Here is a 17,740-nt window from a genome sequence, read left to right as displayed (position 1 = left end):
ACATGCTCTGGGAGGGGCCTCAAACATCTTGTGTGCAGGAGATAAAAGGCAACATCAAAGACACAATTAGGGAAGCATCACATACAGAGATAAGAGAGGAAGGGGTGACATTTCTATGGAAGCTAAATCAGAAACTATATTGTATGTATTGCCAGTAAACACTGCCTGGCAAACATATATGTGCTCCCAACAACAAGGGTGCTTTAACAACAACATGGTGGACTGACTCACAGATCACTGTCTACATCTGTGTAAGCTGATGCTACTTCAGGACTTCTTTACCCGATATATGATGTTGCTCATGTTGTTCTATGTGCTCTTATATATCGCTGTCATTCCCTTCCTCCTTCTGGACAGTGGGGTCAAATGTTTGTCCCACCATCCATCTTTCCTCCATGTAATCTTTCATCTGTGAAAGGGCATGTCGCACATGGCTGCTGCCTCAGTCTCCCTGATCTTGTTATGTTTATATGCCATTGAATTTAAACTGCTTTGCATCGTTTTTTCTGCACTTCTAATATCACTAATACCTTTCATTTCAACACTGTCAAAAATATCTAATTTTGAGTTGTATACTCCATGTTCCATATGTCAGTTATTGCTATGGTTACTGAAAAGTATACATTATATGACTAGCATGTATATATATATATATAAAGAAAATATAAAAAGCAATTTAAAACACCAATATCCTTTAATCTTCTCAATAGCAATATGGGTCAACACTATATGTCTGGACTAATATACGTTGCATTTGTTTACGGTCATAAAATCCAGTTCATAAGTTGTCTGCTTAGTAAATGTATATACAGTATATATGTTTTTAATATATTTTGGCAAAATCGTAAAAATGCACCTCAAGATTAATTCAATTGTGATTAAAAAGGCCATCTCTTTACATTGTAAACTGCACACCACTCTTTATTTTACTACATGATGGTTAAAATGGATTCACAAAGTTGTTTAAGTTGATTATGCCCCTCATGGTTCTGTGACCGCAAGAAAGCAGAGACCAAGACAGCAGAGCTATGTGGACAAAAGCGTTGTCCTTCCAACATGTCAACCAGGCCATCGACCAGCTGTGGTGCCAGCCAATCAGGAGGGAGATCCAGCCTGAGGTGCTCCATAACTCCGTTTCTTACATCCACGTGCAGTTCAGCAGGCAGTCTAACATGCGGGAGCCTCAGGAAAGTATGTATGCTAAACTTGGGCGTCCTTCCGAAATTCCACTTCCATTGGCGAAGCTCTGACTCCATGTTGGAAATGACTGGAAACAAAGTCTCATCTGCTGGGCTGACATGCACTGGTGTGGAGCTAAAGCCAAATTCTGATGGGAGCAGAACAAACAGCAACTATAACTAACTTATTACCAACGATCAGACCACACATGGATTCATTGATACCTGTGTTGAACTGCCGTGCCAGAGCATCCTGTAGCTCCTCCCACCCTAGAGAAGGATCGATGTCCACCAAGTTAGCGACGGGTGAGGGGACGCTTGGGGTGGCATTGCTGAAGATACCGTCACAGGTTGGTCGTAAGGCAGCCTTGAGGGTGGAGCGGTTGGCGGAGTGAAGCAGGGTGCAGTGATGATATGATGACTTCCTGCTCAGCCGTGATGCACTTCCTGTCAAACTTTGACTTAGTCACACCAACAATTATAGATACAATACATTCAAGTGGCCTAGAATATTACCTGAGATCTTAAAGTGTCCGTTCATCATAATGTCAAAGCGTTCAGTGGCAGAAACGTCCAGTTGTGGGCGCAATCGTTTAAGCGCATCTGTCACTACTTTCAGATTACGCTGTCTATTGTATGAGGTTTTACTGGTGAAGAAAGTCATATTGAGGTTGCCCAAATCATGAAAGACTGTACCGCCTCCACTGCGCCTACGAGCAAGTGGAATCCCACACTCCCTCATAGTGCTTAGATGACACTCCGCCCAGGGGTTCTGATGACGGCCTATAACTATAGAGGGGCTGTTTCGCCATAAGAGAAGGATGCTGCGGCGCTCCAGGTCCACATTGGCATCAATCCAATCTTCCAAAGCCAGATTCTGAAACACATCTGTCGATCTAGAGAGCAACACTAAGCCTGTCCCAGTAGACTCTGTCAAAAAGCTGCAGCCTTTGGTTCCCTGAAAAGCAGCAACACCAGAGCATCTTCGGAGAAAGGAACAGGCTCCTCTCAGATGAAAGATCATGTTGTTGCGTTTTTGGAATCACTGACTTTTGTCACTGACCCTGGAATTTAAAAAAAAGTTTTATAGTTGAAGCTACTTATACAAACACGAAAATTACATTTGTAGTTTTATATATATATAAAGAATTGAATAGAAAAATGAAAACTTGAAAAAGGAAAACCAAAATTAGAAGCCAAATTTAATCAAGAAAAATGCAATCAATTCTGGGTATCTCAACCAAACACAAAAGTTAGCGAGTCACACTCTATATAGGTATTTATCCACATTTAAAAGAAACACGGGCTCACCTAAACACAAGCAGCCCGGTGCTACGTAAGGGGGAACCATTTTATTCCGTTCCGGTGACAACCTTCACAATAAAATTAAATATCTAAAGTTTGTCTTTAAAATAATCATCTTGTTGTTAATTTGGTCTTCATATGAAATATTTACTTATATAATTAATTAAATAAACCCATAGTCGTAATTGTCTTTAATGCACTTTATTGGAGGGATACGTTTAAACATTAGAACGCCTAATTGTTTAATTTTGAAAATATTTACAGCAACTCGCCGCAATGTGACCTTAGTCCGACATCGAAAATAATCCGAAGAGTTGAAGAGGAAGTTGAAGAGAAAGGTTCCGCCAACAGAAAGTTACGCTCTTTCTTTCTTGCTGTGTCGATTGATGATGTTGATCTGTTTTGTAGACGTTTTTACAATGATTTACCACATGAATACATTAATTTAAAATCCCTAAATTTGTTTGTTCATTTTAAAGTTTAGAAATTTTTACACGAACCATTTGCCTCAGTTGCAGTGTCTGTCCTCAAGTAAATACACGTTTCTAATGCGTAGGCTCAATATCTGAATGCCAAGTTCTAAAGATCGATCCAGCTTGGCTGACACATATTTTATTATCTCAGTTAACAGACAACAATCGTTAGGTAAATTTCATAAATATGTATTCACATTAAGACCTATTACTACATATTTGTATATTATTCAGATTTCTGTTCACACCCGTAAAGAAGGATAATGAAACCTTTATAAAACATTATTAAACCAAGGCCAACATGCTTCTTCTTGATGCTGTTCAATGATTCAAGTGGTTACAGGATTTGAAGGAATATCTGAATGTACCAGGAGAATGTAGAAGTTGTGGCTGCTCAGCTCCTTATCATTTGTGGAATAACATAACCATCCAGGCCATGTTCAGATACTTGTGATAAGAATTTGGGAAACATTAACTCGCAGGTCAATATAAAGTAGCAAAAAGTCTGAGTCAGGAAGTTTGGAACTAAACTAGTTGTTTATCTGCTTAAGTAAACCTACAAAGTGAGTCAGCTGAACCAGCATTAGCTTTTCTGATGTGAAATGGGAAATAAAACGTGTTTTTCTGGTTTCCTGCCTAAATAAACAAAGAATGAAGTTTTTCGTGTCAGTCTCAATCTTGTTTACTGCCCCGGTACTGTCGGGACTCATTATTTAGCTGTTCGAGTTTGAGTCCTGGTTTCGGAGTCAAAGTCCACATACAGCCGAGGGCCACTGGAACTCCTTCCAAAGGTCCCTTGATAAAGAAGAATGACAACAGAGGAGAGAATAATCATGGGAGCTCAGAAGGACAATCAGCAGAAATCTTCTCAAAAAACCTCCAAAGAAGTGTATTTTTGCATGCTGCCGGACAAATATGAACCTCTCGAGGAGGACTATGAGGAGGAGGAGGTGGTCGAGCAGCAGGAGATACACGAAGAGATAAAAAGGACAAAGAAAGAGAAGAAGAAAAAGAAGTACAAGAAATATCGAAAGGTAAAACCTGTTCTTTTCACCTTCATTTATTTTAACTTAGCTAGAAAGGGAAAAACGAACTCTTGTTTGGCATTTTGTAAGGTTTTTTAATAATACCTGGTAACATTTTTTAGAACAAAATGAAACTCAAAGTATTTATTTAAAATATTACTTATTTTGTCCTTAATTAAGTTATTCAAAATTAGCTGTAAACTTATATGTACCAGAAAGCGACAAATATGTGAGAGGGGCCAAAGTTTAGGCAAGGAATGACATTTCCCTAGTGGCCACATTATAGACTGTGACTGTAGAAGGGGACATTCCAAACAAGTAGAGCAAGGAGCCAAAACATGATGGAAAAACATTTGATAATGTAACAAAAAAGTTTTCAAAAAAATCAAAAGAAATCCTAAAAAACTTATAAGAAATGGATAGACAATTATTTTTGCTTTTAAATATGACCTAAATATTCACTTAAATGATTTTAAAGGGCAAGAAATATTCACCAAAAGTAAGTAAGTAAGTAAGTCATTTTTATTTGTATAGCGCTTTTTCAGACCAGGATCACAAATCGCTTAAATAATAAAAACAATATTCAATAAAGTATATATTTTAAAGATCAAGATAAAAACTGATAACACAACAGGAGGTCCAGAAAATCAAGGAAAAGCCTGAACAAATAGAAACGTCTTAAGATGTTTCTTAAAGGAGAGGAAGATTGTTCCAAAGCTTAGGAGCAACAGCCTGAAAAGATTTCTCTCCTCTGGTCCTGAACCGTGTGCGAGGAACCATAAGTAGATTCTGATCCACAAAAGGACAAAATGAAGTCCTTAACAAATAACTTAAGCTAACTGTATCTAAATTGTAACGGAATAATAAATACGAAATAAAGTTTTATGTGGCTGAGTTACACTCTGACATCAGATGGGCTGTAAAAGGACCATATGTTCCCCCCCTCGTTTTGCACATGTCTGGTCTAAGATACACTGTATGTGCATGAACGTTTTAATGTCAGTTATTGGAGTTTAGTATAAATGTGTGTAGACTGCACTAATGTGTTTATCCATCAGAATGTGCGGAAGGCTCTGGGGTTGAGCTGGAGATGTTTGGTCGCTGGAATACAGAGCCTTACAGCCGTGTACCTCCCCACCGCTGTCGTCACCGTGGTGATGCAGCCAAGTACTGCTGGCAGAGCGCGATAGGAGAAAAGGCTCCACCAACAACCCATCAACTATTTATATTGTACATTTTTATGTTGTTGTTGTTTGTGTTAATATATAAATAAAAGCTGTATTATTTCCAAAAGTTGTCAGTAAGTTTATTTGTAACATGCATTTCTATTTTCATCACGTTTTTATGTCAATTATTTACTTTAGTAGAGAAAAAATAACTTTTCTTTGTTGACACAAACATGATCAGGTCAAGTCCAAGACCATGGTGTCCCTTTGTTTGTTTTGGTCGAAAACCAGATCGTTCTCATGAAGCTGGCTGCATGAACATTCAGAATACTTATAATAATACTTATACTTTTAATATTCATTTTGACTCAGACCCCCAGATACAGGGTGTTTTCCTTAAATTAGACCAATAGTAAGAGAAAAACCTAAGAGCAAATAACACCGACTACTTTATCTTTGTCCAGACCTGGGAAAAAATGTAGCCCAGGGCCATATGCGGCCCTTTTATGAGGCCCTGAAGAGGTCAAGGAGATCATGCAGAAATGCCTCTCATACCTAACTAACAATTGTATTTTGTGTTTCCCATTTCAATATAAAATAACAGTAAATGTTTTTTTGTGTAAACTGAAGAAATCTTAAATAAAATGTTTCTTATATTACTTATTTCACTGTAAAAAGTGTAGCTCAAACAGCTTTTTAATACAAAGTCTAAGCAGATGACATATTTTTTTTCTCTTGGTTCCTTCCTTTTATTGGCTTGACGGCCCTTGACAACAGTCAGTATATAATGTGGCCCCTGAGGACATTTGATCTATATCTAGATTGATCAGGGCTAACAGTAGGTACACAGCATGAAATAATTAAGTGATAAACCCAAAAAACACCTAAATAACAAGATCGTTCCAATATAGAAGATCATGATGATGAGTTCTGCGTCAAGTTTGATGACATCACCACCATCGCGGGTCTGATTACAGACGATAATGGGTACACCTACAGGGAGGAGGTCCAGCCCCTTACAACTGGTGTCACAGTGACCTGGACCTTAACACGACCAAGACCAGGTAACTGATTGTAGATTGAATAAAATCAAGAAACACGGCGCACTTCCTCACAACCTGCTGATTTACTTCTACTGGGCCGTCATTGAGAACCTTCTGACCAATCACCTGCTGACTTGGACAGTAGGGCCCTGTGGTGGCAGCAAAGACGACCCCCAACCTCTCACACACAATAACAACAGACTCCAAAAGAAGATTAGGGGTTTCTCAAAAGAGCCCACCAGTCATGGACATGTACTGTTCTCCCCCCCACTCCAACCTCTGGAAGTAGATACAGGACGAACAAATACCACCAGAGTCAACCGTTTCTACCCCAGGCCGTTACATTACCCTCCCGCCCCCACTCCACCGGACTCCTAACTGAAAATGACACGAGCCCCCACCTGATGTGCAATGACCCTCCAAATTAAGATCAATGTATATTAATATTCTACACACTGGTTGTCACTTCTATTATTATAAAATATATAAAATAATTGTATTTTTATATTACATGCTTGGTGTTTCACGCTGCCAGCGGTGTAGAGCCGCTAAAATGATTTTGTGCACTCGACCAACAATAATGCGATTTGACAGTAAAGTCTCAACTAAACTCTTCTCTGTGTGCACTGACTGACACTTTCAATAACATCAAATGTTTATACTCTTTTGAATGCTTTGATTTTTAACATCTTCAATAATCTTAAATAAGGATATTCTGATTCTGATTGATTGGGGAGTTGTATTGATCATGTAAACAGGCTCTGACACTGCCATCCTAATTTTGGACTGAAGTCAGTGTCAGTGAAGCAAAACGGACTTTGAGCTGGCAGCCCAGATATCTTAGACACAAAAGATGGAGTGAGATAAATAACCACCTGAATATGTTGTTATCTAGAAGCTACTAATTCAAAAAATCAATCTTTTCATTCAGACCAAGACCTTGCTTTTGTCGAATCCTGATTTGAATTTTAGATTCTTTTGTAAAGGCAACATTCCATCTCCTAAACCCCTCCCAATTTGTCCCCCCTCCCATCTCGTCTTTTTTTCTTTAGGGGTTAAAGTTGATGTCTCCACAGACACATGTCACATCATGACTTGTTTTCAGCTGTCTCCACTGCAGCTATCTGTTTACTGGCGTCTTTCTCTCATCATCTTGTTCTCCTCTTTCCTCTTTTTTCTGGACATTTTCGTCACTGCCTTCTCCACCGAGCATTGTCGCAATGGCACCAACTTTTCAGAGACCCTGGACCTCAACCAAACTTGGGATTGGACGACAGATAATGTGAGTATAAAAAAAAATCCACATGATTTTGTGGGGCGGTGTGAGTCTGAATTGAATTCATGTAATGTAACACACGGTAAATGAATATGCTGAAACATAGGACAAATCTGTTAAGGATTACACTGAAGTTAGTGTCAGACTCTCAGGGGAAAAGTTAAAAATTAAAAAAGTGAACGAAGTTCAGTTTTGTGGATTATCCTTCATAGATAATAATAAAATTGAAGAGCTTGAGTCTTTGTCTTGTCACTGAAGCACTAATATTTGACATTTTTTTATGTAAATAAATGAACTCTAAGATCATTAAAGTCTTATCAGCAGCTCGTTGTCAGACCTGCTAAAGAGTAAACAGAGAGAAGAAAGTAGTCTAATTAGTAAAGGAGCAACTCTCAGAATAAGCAAAAGTGTTCACATCTATTCATTGAAGAGCTCTGGATGTGCTGAAATGCATGGATGTCAGATGAGCGCAGTGTTTCTCAAGTTTTGGAGGTAACACAGTGTATTTGTTTGCAGCCAGCAAGTGTGTGCTCCACATGGTTGTCTCACGGTCAGATGATGTTCATGCTGGGTCTCCTGATGGGGTCTCTGCTCTGTGGAACTTTCTCGGACAGGTAAAATCCAACACAACTCTCACTGGCGGACCCACTTGTAGCCTACATGACTGTGTGCAGATATGGGAGGCGCCCAGTGTTGCTGGTGTGTGTGTTTGTTCATGCTGTGTGTGGCGTCCTGCCCGCCGTCATCCATGAGCCCCTTTTCTTCCTGGCCGTCCGCTGCCTGACGGGCATCTGCAGCTGCTGCATCAACATCAGCTGCTTCTGCCTCGGTAAGCACCTGAGCCTGTCCGCACAACAGCAGAACACATTGTGTGATTTGAAACATCTGTGTGTATTTTAAAGCGGTGGAGTGGACCCCCGCGTCTTATCGCCTCTGGCCGCCAGCCTTCATCCCCTTCTTCTTCAGTCTGGGGACGATGGCAGGAGCCGTACTAGCCTGGCTCAGCACCACTTGGACACAACTGCACTTGATGATGTCACTTCCTCAACTGATCTGTCTGCCATTATTCTTGTAGATATTCACACACACATGAATGTACACAATTAAGTACTACAACCAACACAATCTCCTTCTCTTCAGTTCTATAGCAGAGTCGCCTCGATGGTTGATGTTGTTCCAGAGGGTCGATGACTTGAAGCGTTACCGTGACAACAGTCCAGCAGACAGCAAATGCCTTGACCTGGTAATACACACAGACCCACTAACCAAGGAAATCAGAAGTATTTTAAAAGTTTCCAAGAAAGTTTCCATCGAGCGCCCAAACCTTTTTCGCACCACGGACTGTTTGTTGGCAATATTTTCACGGACCGACCTTTAGATGAAAACAGTTCAAATAAATCATATAGAGTTTGCGTTTCTCTTTTTTTAATTTTACAGGTTTATTCTTAAGTTAAACTTAAACAAGCGTCTTCATGTGTTAAGGGTCACAGGCTAATGTTACGTCAGAAAAAAACAAAACATCTTTCAGACCGTAATATTCAACTGGTGCTGCAGAATGGCTGCCTTGGTGCTTGGTTATTTCTTATGTTTCTTATTTTTGTGTTATCTTAGATAATTATATTTTCTGTAGAGAAACCACAAAAAAAATCCTACTTTGTGTTTACAACCCTTGCAAATGTTTCTGTTTCTGATAAATTATACCGTAAGGATTTATTGTAATGATGAAGTTTTCTTTATAAGGTTCGCCTTTTGTTTTTAAAAACAGTTACTGTGTGCTGTTACTACACCAAACAGAGCACCCTCTTGCCACACAACAACAACTCAGATGCACGTCCCCTTCCCCCATTTGTCTCACTTTGCCTCCTAAAGTTAAAGTAGTGCGCACACAAACACAGAACATTAAAAAAAAAAGTTTTTTCTTTTTGTGCGGTACATGCCTACTGGAACTCGTTTTGGTCCCTGAAGTGGGAGCTTGGCACCGCTGGTGTAACCAACCTAACAAGAGCGTTTATTTTGTTTTGTTTGAAAATAAACATATGCTGTCTACAAGATTGCAATTACACTGTTCTAACATAGGAGGGAGCCAGAAACAAATCTGTTTAATCGTTCGTAATTATTTCTGTCTCTAGGTGCTAGAATCAACAACTCTTCCCAAAGTGCATTCAACAACAGAAAGGAAGACTTGCGACATGAGACATTTGAAACATCCAATAGTTTTGCTGCGACTGTCCATCATGAGCTTCATCAGGTGCTGCCTGGCAATGATTCCCTTCTTTTTGCTCTGTCGCTGACTATTCATTCACTGATTCACAGCTTGGCGTCATCTCTCACCTACAACGGCATCAGCATGAATGTGGGCCACTTCGGCGTCGGAGTCTACTTGGCCCACTTCTTCTCAGGGTTATCTGAGATGCCATGCGTTCTGGTGCCGTTGCTGCGGTTGGGCCGGCGGACGAGCACCATGCTGGCTCTTTTCTTGAGCGGCTCGGCCTCCTTTCTCTCGCTGTTGCTGTCCAAATACCAGGGTGAGAGAGAGAATAGCTGGACTTGAGTATGTTTAAGAAAGAGTCAATAATGAGTCTGCAACACTAGGAGGAGGGGGTGTCCTGGTCATGAGCCTGGCTTTCGTCGGGAAACTGTGTGTCCTCGTCGCCATCTTTGTTTTTAACGTCTACAGCATTGAGCTCTTTCCAACGGTCATCAGGTAAAGATTTTTTAGTTTGACACCTCACGTATCAACGCTGTTTTAAACTCAATTTCTGTCAACAGGCAGCGCTGCCTCTCTGGGGTCCACTTGTCATACAGGATCGGCTGTCTTATCAACTCTTTGTTCCCGGCCACTTCTGCTGGAACCATCTCACTTGGAGCCATGCTGTTGTTCAGTTGCGGACCCATCGTCGGCAGTGGTCTGTGTCTGCTGCTGCCAGAGACTGCCGGATGTCCGCTGCCAGACACGGTTGAGGACTGCAAGCAACAACGTCGAGTTGCTCTAATGATCCGGGACAAATCACAGGATGATCCCACACCTCTCACTGTTAGGTCAAAAAACGCAACCCCATCTTGATTGTGTTTCTATCCGTCCCCAAAATGTGTCTTAAATCGTAAAAAAGCAATTTCATCAGATTGTTAATGAGGTCAGTCAGTCGCCTGCTGGTGAACATTGGATTTCTCTCATCATTTTTATTTTATAGCGAATGTGTTCGAAAAAAAAGTTGCCCATTGACAAAAGTCTTCTGAATCAGACTCACTCCTTGATTATCCACCTCTCATGAAAGAAAAAAAAGTTGTTGACTTGTTCATCCTTGCCCCAAGCAGCTGGGCAACATGGATAAGGGAAACAGCAGAAGAAAATGAGTGAAAGTATAGACAAGGAAATACTATATAATAAACAGGCTGTGTCTGAAAAAAATGACATACATATATATAAGATGAGGAATTCCTACTCACTCAAACTTCCCCCCCCCAAAAAAAATGTTGAGCAGTTTTTAAAATGATTTCACTTTACACTTGAACTACCTGGCAACATCTATCTCAGTTTTTATACCACTACAATTGTGTCACAACATGATTTTGGAATTTATAATCCATGCGTTTTTTTTTTTCTTGTTTAGACTATTGTTAGTTTATTTCCGTGTCTAAACAAGAAGGAGCTGTCTCACCTGCAGTTGATACAAAACTCTGCAGTGAGAATTATGACCTGCTCTAGTAGAAGAACTCACATTTCCCCAAACCTTAAAACTCTGTATTGGTTGCCAGTTTCTTTCAGGATCAATTTTAAAATTCTGGTTCTTACTTTCAGAGATAATTATGGTCAGGCTCCTCCTTACATTAGTGATCTGATCCAGCCTTACAATCCAGCTCGGGCTCTGAGGTCTGTGGATCAGAATCTACTGATGGTTCCGACAAGAGGAGAGAAATCCTTCCAGGCTGTTGCTCCTAAGCTTTGGAACGATCTTCCTCTCTCTCTGTTTCATGCAGTCTACCGACTCCATCAAGAGGCATCTTAAGACATTTGTATTTGTGCAGGCTTTTTCTTAATTTTCTTGGGGCTGGTTTGTTTGCCTCCATGTCGTCTTGACCTTCTAAAGGAATGTACTTTGTTTTGTTTTGACTGTTTAAGCGCTTTGTGACCCTGGTCTGAGAAAGGTGCTTTACAAATAATATTCACTTACAATGATGTTTAACTTAAGTGTGCTTCAATTCTTACCTTGTAAATATCAGGCATGATCGTTCATCTAATTTAAACAGCTCAGTTAGTCAATTTCTTTGCCTCTATGTGAAGGATATGACACTGGAGATGAATGTTAACAAAGATTTTATTACCTTTTTAAAATAGGAAAGCGTATAATAAAACAGTGTACTGCAATAACCCATAGCAATTGTTCCCCAACCATTTATTTATTTAAGGAAGCTCCTTTTACATTGTAGCAAAACAATTGTTTGAGAAGTCGTATAAAAGTGCATAAAATGTGTTGCAACAGGCATCATTGGAATCCATTAGTAAAATACACCCAACATTACATAAAGTAGTATATAATGACATGTTTAAACAAAAAATAATTATCTTCTTTGTGACACAAGCAAATTGTTGCATGTTGAAACCTAATGTCTACGTATTCTTGTAAGACGTCTCTCCTGATCAATGATTTGATCTTAAATAATCCGGGATTTGTGTACGTTGCTTGGAGGACCAGCAGAGGGTGACATAGCAGCAAACAACACCTCTTCTCAGCAGGGGACTGCAAGACCAATTGCAGCTCAGTAAAGTGCAGGGGTAAGCCAGGACAAGTGTAGTTCAGCTGGTTTTAGAGCGTGACAAAGTTAGCCGGAAAGATGCCGACCCGTCCATCACTGGTTTGCCCTTCCCACCAGTCATACTGCGATTCCGTCTTGGTTATCACAGTGATTTTGTCACCTGGAGCAAAGCTCAGGTCACCGGGCTGCTGTCCTGTGTAGGAATGGGTTGCTGTGGCGACCAGAACACCATCGTCTGCTGCTGCTGCTGCTCCTCCTCCTCCTTGAACAACCATTTAAAAAGATCATCAATAAGTAACGCACATTAATATACTGATTTTCTAATAATACAAATATTCATCATACCAAAGTTTGAGACCCTGGCGGAGTGGTTATCTGAAAGAGAAATAACATATGATAAGCAAACATTCCTCTGCCCACTGTCCTGAAGAGGTCACTGGTTAACTAATGATGATAAATCACACGTCATCGTGACGCCGTTAAGGTAAACACAAGTAAGTCGTGTACGAGTGCGTCGACTCACCTGAAGTCTCAGATTTATAAACAGAGATGCTGGGGTAGAGCGCATTCTTACTTCTAGCCGAGGCGACAGCAGCTGCTGCCGCACTCGCACCTGTTGCCACGTCAATACACACAAATTACAAAATGATCCCTCATCGAATAAAGCAGTTTTACAGCATTTAAAGGGAATTCACCTGAATTTGCAGAGGCCTGCTGGTAGTTAGTGGGTGGAGCCTGCTGGTAGTTTGTGGGGGGGGGCCGCTGGTAGTTAGTGGGAGGGGGCTGCTGGTAGTTAGTGGGAGGGGGCTGCTGGTAGTTAGTGGGAGGGGGCTGCTGGTAGTTAGTGGGAGGGGGCCGCTGGTGATTACTGGCTCCAGGTTGTGCCTTCTGGTAACTGCTTGGTGGTCTTTGAGGAGGAGCTGCGGGTCTTGTTGGTGGGAGAGACTGGCAACAAAAATACATTTACCACATAAAACCTACATATTTAGCACATAATAATGTTGTCCTATCATATTTGTTGTTCTTCTTACTTTGGCATGAATGTTTTTTCCAGTCCAGTCGGCAACATATGCTTCTGTGTATTCGTCCAGAACATGGTAGAGGTCGTAGCATTCAGGCGGTGGCTCCACATCTCCATTTAAAATCCCAGATGCTCTGATGTCCCGGGAATAAAACCTGGAAGAGAAAAGTCACCAGTTTATTTACTCGACGTAAGTGGAAATGCTCTTTTTTGGTTGTAGCTTGGATTGGTTTGAATTCGAACACACTTGCGGTTGGTTTCCTTGCGCTCCACTAGGTAGGAACCTTCCAGAGAGATGCCAGCAAACAAACCTCTGGACCTGCAGTAGGTAAAGACTGCAGTGGTGCTGCGCAGTGCTACATCTGCCTCCACATTCCTGTGGAACAATTACAGTTCAACAATTAAATTTCCACTCTAAATTCCTACATTTCTTGAGCAGTAGTAATGGAACATATGCAAATACACTGTAAGGCTCATTTGAAGTTATATTCACTCATAAGCTGTAATGAAGTGAAGATAATGATAAAGATGACAAGTAGCAAAATCTACGTTTACCTTCCCATAGGGCCGACAGCAACTGTGCAGTTCCCGCCGAGAGTTAGGTTTCCACCCTTGGTGAACGCCTCGATGGCTCGTCGTTGGTTCAGAATGATGACCAGATCTGAAACCTAAATACAAGCGCATCAGTCCACCTGACAAACAGTTCAAAAGTCTGTCAATTTAAAGAATAATTATAGACATACTTCCACACCGATCTCAAAGCCTCCTCCAAGTCCAGCAATACCAATGGCTGACGGCGCCGACCATCCTGAGCCACAACAGGTTTAATGACAGGATTTTCTTCTTACATACAATTACCAGTGACACACAACACACAGTATTTCCTAAAATTGAAGTACGTTCAAATATTTGTAGTGATGCCAGTAAAATATGAACAGTTAATAGTTAAAACAATAAAACTAAAGGACAGGGGCAGATCTAAAAAAAGTAGGTTTGGGGTAGCAAGAGGGGTCAGAAACTTTTAAGGGGTGGCAAAATAACAGACTGAATGTAGTTTGGTAAGCAAAATGGGGGTGGCATCAGGCTTTCTTTTATGATGGCCTTTGCAACCCTATGCCACCCTGGTAGATCCACCCATGCTCAGTCGCGAGGAACTTACGTCTGTCAGCCAGACGCGCGATGACGACTCCACTGCCACCACGTGCCGTGATCATAAATCCCATCTTAATGACAGAGATGATGGCCAGCCCCTCTGCCTTTGCTATGACATGAGCTGAAACACACCAGAAAGATAAATATCACACAACCCTCTGTTGGCGCGTAAAGAGCCTCACGTGGGATGAGTTTATCCGGTCCATTCCGGTTGGAGATCTGGGTGAAGTCTCGCAGGATTTTGGCAGCCTTCTTAGCCTCGGACTTCAAGTTGGACGGGATTGGGTTACTCACTGTGAACCACAACAAACTTATATTAAAAAATAGTTGTACCAGGCGCTGCTGGAACATCAGCGATGACCCACAGACCATCTTTAGAAATGTCCCGCATGTCAATCAAAGCTTTTCCATGTAAACAAAGGCACAAGTCGATACTGATGTTGCACGGTTTAGTTGAACTGATAATTATAGCTCAGTACTGCCTAAATTGTTTTTTGATGGCGGTAAATACAATTTCACATCAAGCTTATCACCATGGTGACGGTCACAGCTGTAAACAAACCACCTGATGCTTCCTGCAATGTTTCTCTGTGTCGATGAGCTGTGAACCAGGAATGTTCTGTTGCCACTGACGGATCTAGAACCAGATGATCAGGTCCAACTAGAGCTTTAGATGGTTTGCTATTATAAAGATTAGAGGGCTGGATCTAGTGGGTGTTTTCCTGGTTGCCGTTGAAAAATGCATAGAACAAAAACGAATGTTTACAACCCAACACATCTGCTACAATATTGAATTGTTTTTCTCAAAGAAAGATTGATTTTTATTCCTAAAATGATCCATTTACCAAGATAAATCTAAGAAATGAATGGACGTTTTTCCAGAGGATAAAAGTCCAGTACTGTAGCTCAAACAACAAACCTACTAGCGAGAATAAAACAACATCCCATCGTAACAACTAGAAGCCCAGCAGAGTGTGGTTGTCATGTTGAAAACAACTCACTGAACGTTTAAAACAAACACTTGTTCAGCTGAACACGTTTTGTTCAATTCAAGAAGTCCGCTTGGGCGAAGAAACATATACATGTGTCTCTACCTTGTTTGAGACCGATCGACAGACTATAAAAAGTCACTAAAGATTCAAAATACGTTTGAATTCACTTACTTTTGGTTGTGTCTCAGCCGGCTGTTGCGTGCGTGCGTGCGTGCACCCCCCGCTACCAACTACTTCCGCCTCACCTGAGAAGAGCCTGCAGCGCATGCGTAATGCCGTTCATACTAAAATACTTTTCTTGTTGTTAAAAAAATTTCCTTGCATTAACTCACACCTTCAATAAAGCGAGTTGTAAAACAAAACACATTTTTATTATTAAAAGAAAGTGCCAAAATAGTTCAAGTTAAAGAGTTTACTGACGACTAACAGTCTGCTACCCATATGGTAGGTTCAAATAATGTGACATTAATGACCAAAATGAAAAAGGCTGTGCCCTGGTAGTGCGACGGATCATTCTGGTCTGCTTCCTTGTGACAAATTGTCTTAATGAGGGGTAAACTTTATTTCAGATTTTCTGCCGTTTAACTGCTGAAATTCAGTTTATTTAATCCACTATCTCTGTTATACGGCACTAACTGAGGGCAGCTTTGCGATCGACACATTATAAAAGGTTCAACAAAAATATTTTGATGCTAATTGATTTTCAACACTGAGGACGCTCAATTTCAAACAAAAGCGATGAACTAATGTCACATCTGTGGAGATAACATCTGTGGTAATATTTCCCCAGGAAACACAAGGAATTAAATTTAGAAATGCTTGCGGTGAAATTATTCCAACTTCTTCTCTCACAGGAAGTCTAGCTTAAGCTTTTATAACTCACATGCTGCTTCCATTCCTCAATATTCTTATTATGATTAAGGTATGGTTCAAAATTGATTATTTAAAGTGGGTAAATATGCTGTAAAAGATGGGATAAGTGGGAGTACAAATAACTAGAACAGCACTGAGGCAGTGCATACCCCCCACTGATGAACTTATATCAGGTGAATTCATTGCGACATAGCATACAATCAAATGAATCGAATGAATGAATGAATGAAGCGGCACTGAGAGGCCGTACTAGTGAACGGCCAAACCTCCTAAATCCATATGAAACAACCACAACTCACAACAAAAGCAAAACTTGTGGAAGGTAATTAGCTCAATCTTTATTAAGGCTTAGTGAATTTAAACTTAACTTTGTTAGTGCGTTTGAAGGTTAGTGGGAGTCTTTTGTTTGTCCAAAAGCTACCAGATCTAATGAACATTGTAGAGACTAAGTCATTGGAACTTGACTGGATTATTTGACAAAACGTAAAGACCATGTATGAAGCTCTTGCTTCCACGGCTCTTTTAGGTCTAGATGTACAACAAACATAACATACTTCTTAATCTGGCAGGAAGAACCTCTCAGACATAAATTGTACACATTCCTATTTACAGTGAAAGGCATACTTGTTCTTCCAGATTAAAAACACATGCCTTATCAATCGTTTGTAGACGAACCCTGGGGCATCTCCATATCGGAAGATTGACAGAAAACTTATTGGTGCCCCAAGGGAATGAATGCTGATTGTTCATGGTCCACCAGGATGCCTGAAAAAAAGTCTGTGAAATCCAAATGATACCCTTGATTATTTGTCTAGTACAAACCCTGCAAGATGGCCATACATCAGCACAGTCCACTCCAACATCAGAAACTGGCATGTAACCACTAACAGGCTAGTTTATAGGAATCCCACTCAGGTAACTCAGGTGGAGCCCAGGTCCTCGACATTAAGAAGTTGTTGTCATGAATTAACAAAACATTTTAAACCTCATGAAGGCAACATTTTGCATGTGGAAAGTTTGGAATTTGGAACAAATGTTTTTTAGCCAAAGGGTAAACTTGTGACATTTAAGGATTAAAACGAGAAAACATCAAAATTCCAACTGTAACTGTTACTAATTCAATTTTGGATGTCCAACCCAAAGTAGTTATCGAGGAAGTCACTGATAAGTTTTGGTGACATCTGTTCTACGGTGAACTAAGAATAGAAAAAAACATGACGATTGTCTCTTCATCTTATTTTGAGATGAAGCTGATTAAAAGCTATTTTTCTGTTTCAGACAAAGCAGTCGAAAGTCCTCAGACTAAAAATGTAATCGTAGTAGAAAATGGACTCAATTACACGTGTTTTTTGTTTTTTTTACAATGCAAGTTGTTTTATTGTTTAAAAGTCAGGAAAATCAATATACATGTAGATAAATGATTTATTTTGTTAATATATAAACAAAAAAGGTTTGACAGTGTTTTTTTACAGACATAATCT

The 17,740-nt window shown here is 40.3% G+C and overlaps 4 protein-coding genes across 5 annotated transcripts; 2 read left to right on the top strand and 2 right to left on the bottom strand.

Moving 5' to 3' along the window:
- Positions 1-724: 724 nt before the first annotated feature.
- lipt1 (lipoyltransferase 1) lies at positions 725-2,521 on the bottom strand. Its single transcript, XM_087792619.1, has 4 exons — positions 2,490-2,521; positions 1,695-2,242; positions 1,404-1,625; positions 725-1,327 (listed from the first exon to the last, which is right to left on the bottom strand). The coding sequence occupies exons 2-4, from the start codon at positions 2,200-2,202 to the stop codon at positions 930-932; spliced, it is 1,128 nt and encodes a 375-aa protein (XP_087648745.1). The 5' UTR covers positions 2,203-2,242; positions 2,490-2,521; the 3' UTR covers positions 725-929.
- A 1,131-nt stretch (positions 2,522-3,652) lies between these two features.
- On the top strand, positions 3,653-5,224 carry LOC148080239 (uncharacterized). Its single transcript, XM_087792617.1, has 2 exons — positions 3,653-3,990; positions 5,040-5,224. Exons 1-2 carry the CDS (start codon positions 3,766-3,768, stop codon positions 5,169-5,171), a joined length of 357 nt encoding a protein of 118 aa, XP_087648743.1. The 5' UTR covers positions 3,653-3,765; the 3' UTR covers positions 5,172-5,224.
- A 2,169-nt stretch (positions 5,225-7,393) lies between these two features.
- On the top strand, positions 7,394-11,841 carry LOC148080238 (solute carrier family 22 member 6). Its single transcript, XM_087791864.1, has 9 exons — positions 7,394-7,472; positions 7,983-8,080; positions 8,141-8,295; positions 8,369-8,537; positions 8,607-8,709; positions 9,596-9,714; positions 9,780-9,991; positions 10,059-10,170; positions 10,236-11,841. Exons 2-9 carry the CDS (start codon positions 8,022-8,024, stop codon positions 10,528-10,530), a joined length of 1,224 nt encoding a protein of 407 aa, XP_087647990.1. The 5' UTR covers positions 7,394-7,472; positions 7,983-8,021; the 3' UTR covers positions 10,531-11,841.
- sh3yl1 (SH3 and SYLF domain containing 1) lies at positions 11,765-15,625 on the bottom strand. 2 transcript variants are annotated; one of them, XM_087791862.1, is made up of 11 exons: positions 15,558-15,625; positions 14,577-14,687; positions 14,402-14,515; positions 13,986-14,050; positions 13,798-13,910; positions 13,490-13,618; positions 13,253-13,397; positions 12,917-13,166; positions 12,745-12,834; positions 12,567-12,596; positions 11,765-12,483 (listed from the first exon to the last, which is right to left on the bottom strand). In XM_087791862.1, coding segments are annotated over exons 1-11 (1,260 nt in total). In that variant the 5' UTR covers positions 15,559-15,625; the 3' UTR covers positions 11,765-12,271. The 2 variants fall into 2 exon arrangements, with proteins under 2 accessions (XP_087647988.1, XP_087647989.1); XM_087791863.1 differs by having other exon boundaries at positions 11,765-12,477.
- Between the last annotated feature and the right edge of the window lie 2,115 nt (positions 15,626-17,740).

This window comes from Callionymus lyra, chromosome 5 (genome assembly GCF_982586985.1).
Source record: "Callionymus lyra chromosome 5, fCalLyr1.hap1.1, whole genome shotgun sequence".
Classification (NCBI taxonomy): domain Eukaryota; kingdom Metazoa; phylum Chordata; class Actinopteri; order Syngnathiformes; family Callionymidae; genus Callionymus; species Callionymus lyra.
Note: the sequence above shows the minus strand (reverse complement) of the source record. Positions and strands in the feature narration are given on the sequence as shown.

Excerpts from the sequence above, each read along its gene's own strand:
- LOC148080238 (XM_087791864.1), top strand. The coding sequence starts at position 8,022 with ATGATGTTCATGCTGGGTCTCCTGATGGGGTCTCTGCTCTGTGGAACT. Across the intron at positions 8,710-9,595 it reads ACAGCAAATGCCTTGACCTG|GTGCTAGAATCAACAACTCT; the intron begins GTAATACACACA and ends TTCTGTCTCTAG. Across the intron at positions 9,992-10,058 it reads GTTGCTGTCCAAATACCAGG|GAGGAGGGGGTGTCCTGGTC; the intron begins GTGAGAGAGAGA and ends CTGCAACACTAG.
- LOC148080239 (XM_087792617.1), top strand. The coding sequence starts at position 3,766 with ATGACAACAGAGGAGAGAATAATCATGGGAGCTCAGAAGGACAATCAG. Across the intron at positions 3,991-5,039 it reads AGTACAAGAAATATCGAAAG|AATGTGCGGAAGGCTCTGGG; the intron begins GTAAAACCTGTT and ends TTTATCCATCAG.
- sh3yl1 (XM_087791862.1), bottom strand. Across the intron at positions 14,516-14,576 it reads ACCGGATAAACTCATCCCAC|CTCATGTCATAGCAAAGGCA; the intron begins GTGAGGCTCTTT and ends GGTGTGTTTCAG. Across the intron at positions 12,484-12,566 it reads CGCCAGGGTCTCAAACTTTG|GAGGAGGAGGAGCAGCAGCA; the intron begins GTATGATGAATA and ends TGGTTGTTCAAG.
- lipt1 (XM_087792619.1), bottom strand. The coding sequence starts at position 2,202 with ATGATCTTTCATCTGAGAGGAGCCTGTTCCTTTCTCCGAAGATGCTCT. Across the intron at positions 1,626-1,694 it reads CGGACACTTTAAGATCTCAG|GAAGTGCATCACGGCTGAGC; the intron begins GTAATATTCTAG and ends AAAGTTTGACAG. Across the intron at positions 1,328-1,403 it reads GGCACGGCAGTTCAACACAG|AATTTGGCTTTAGCTCCACA; the intron begins GTATCAATGAAT and ends TGCTCCCATCAG.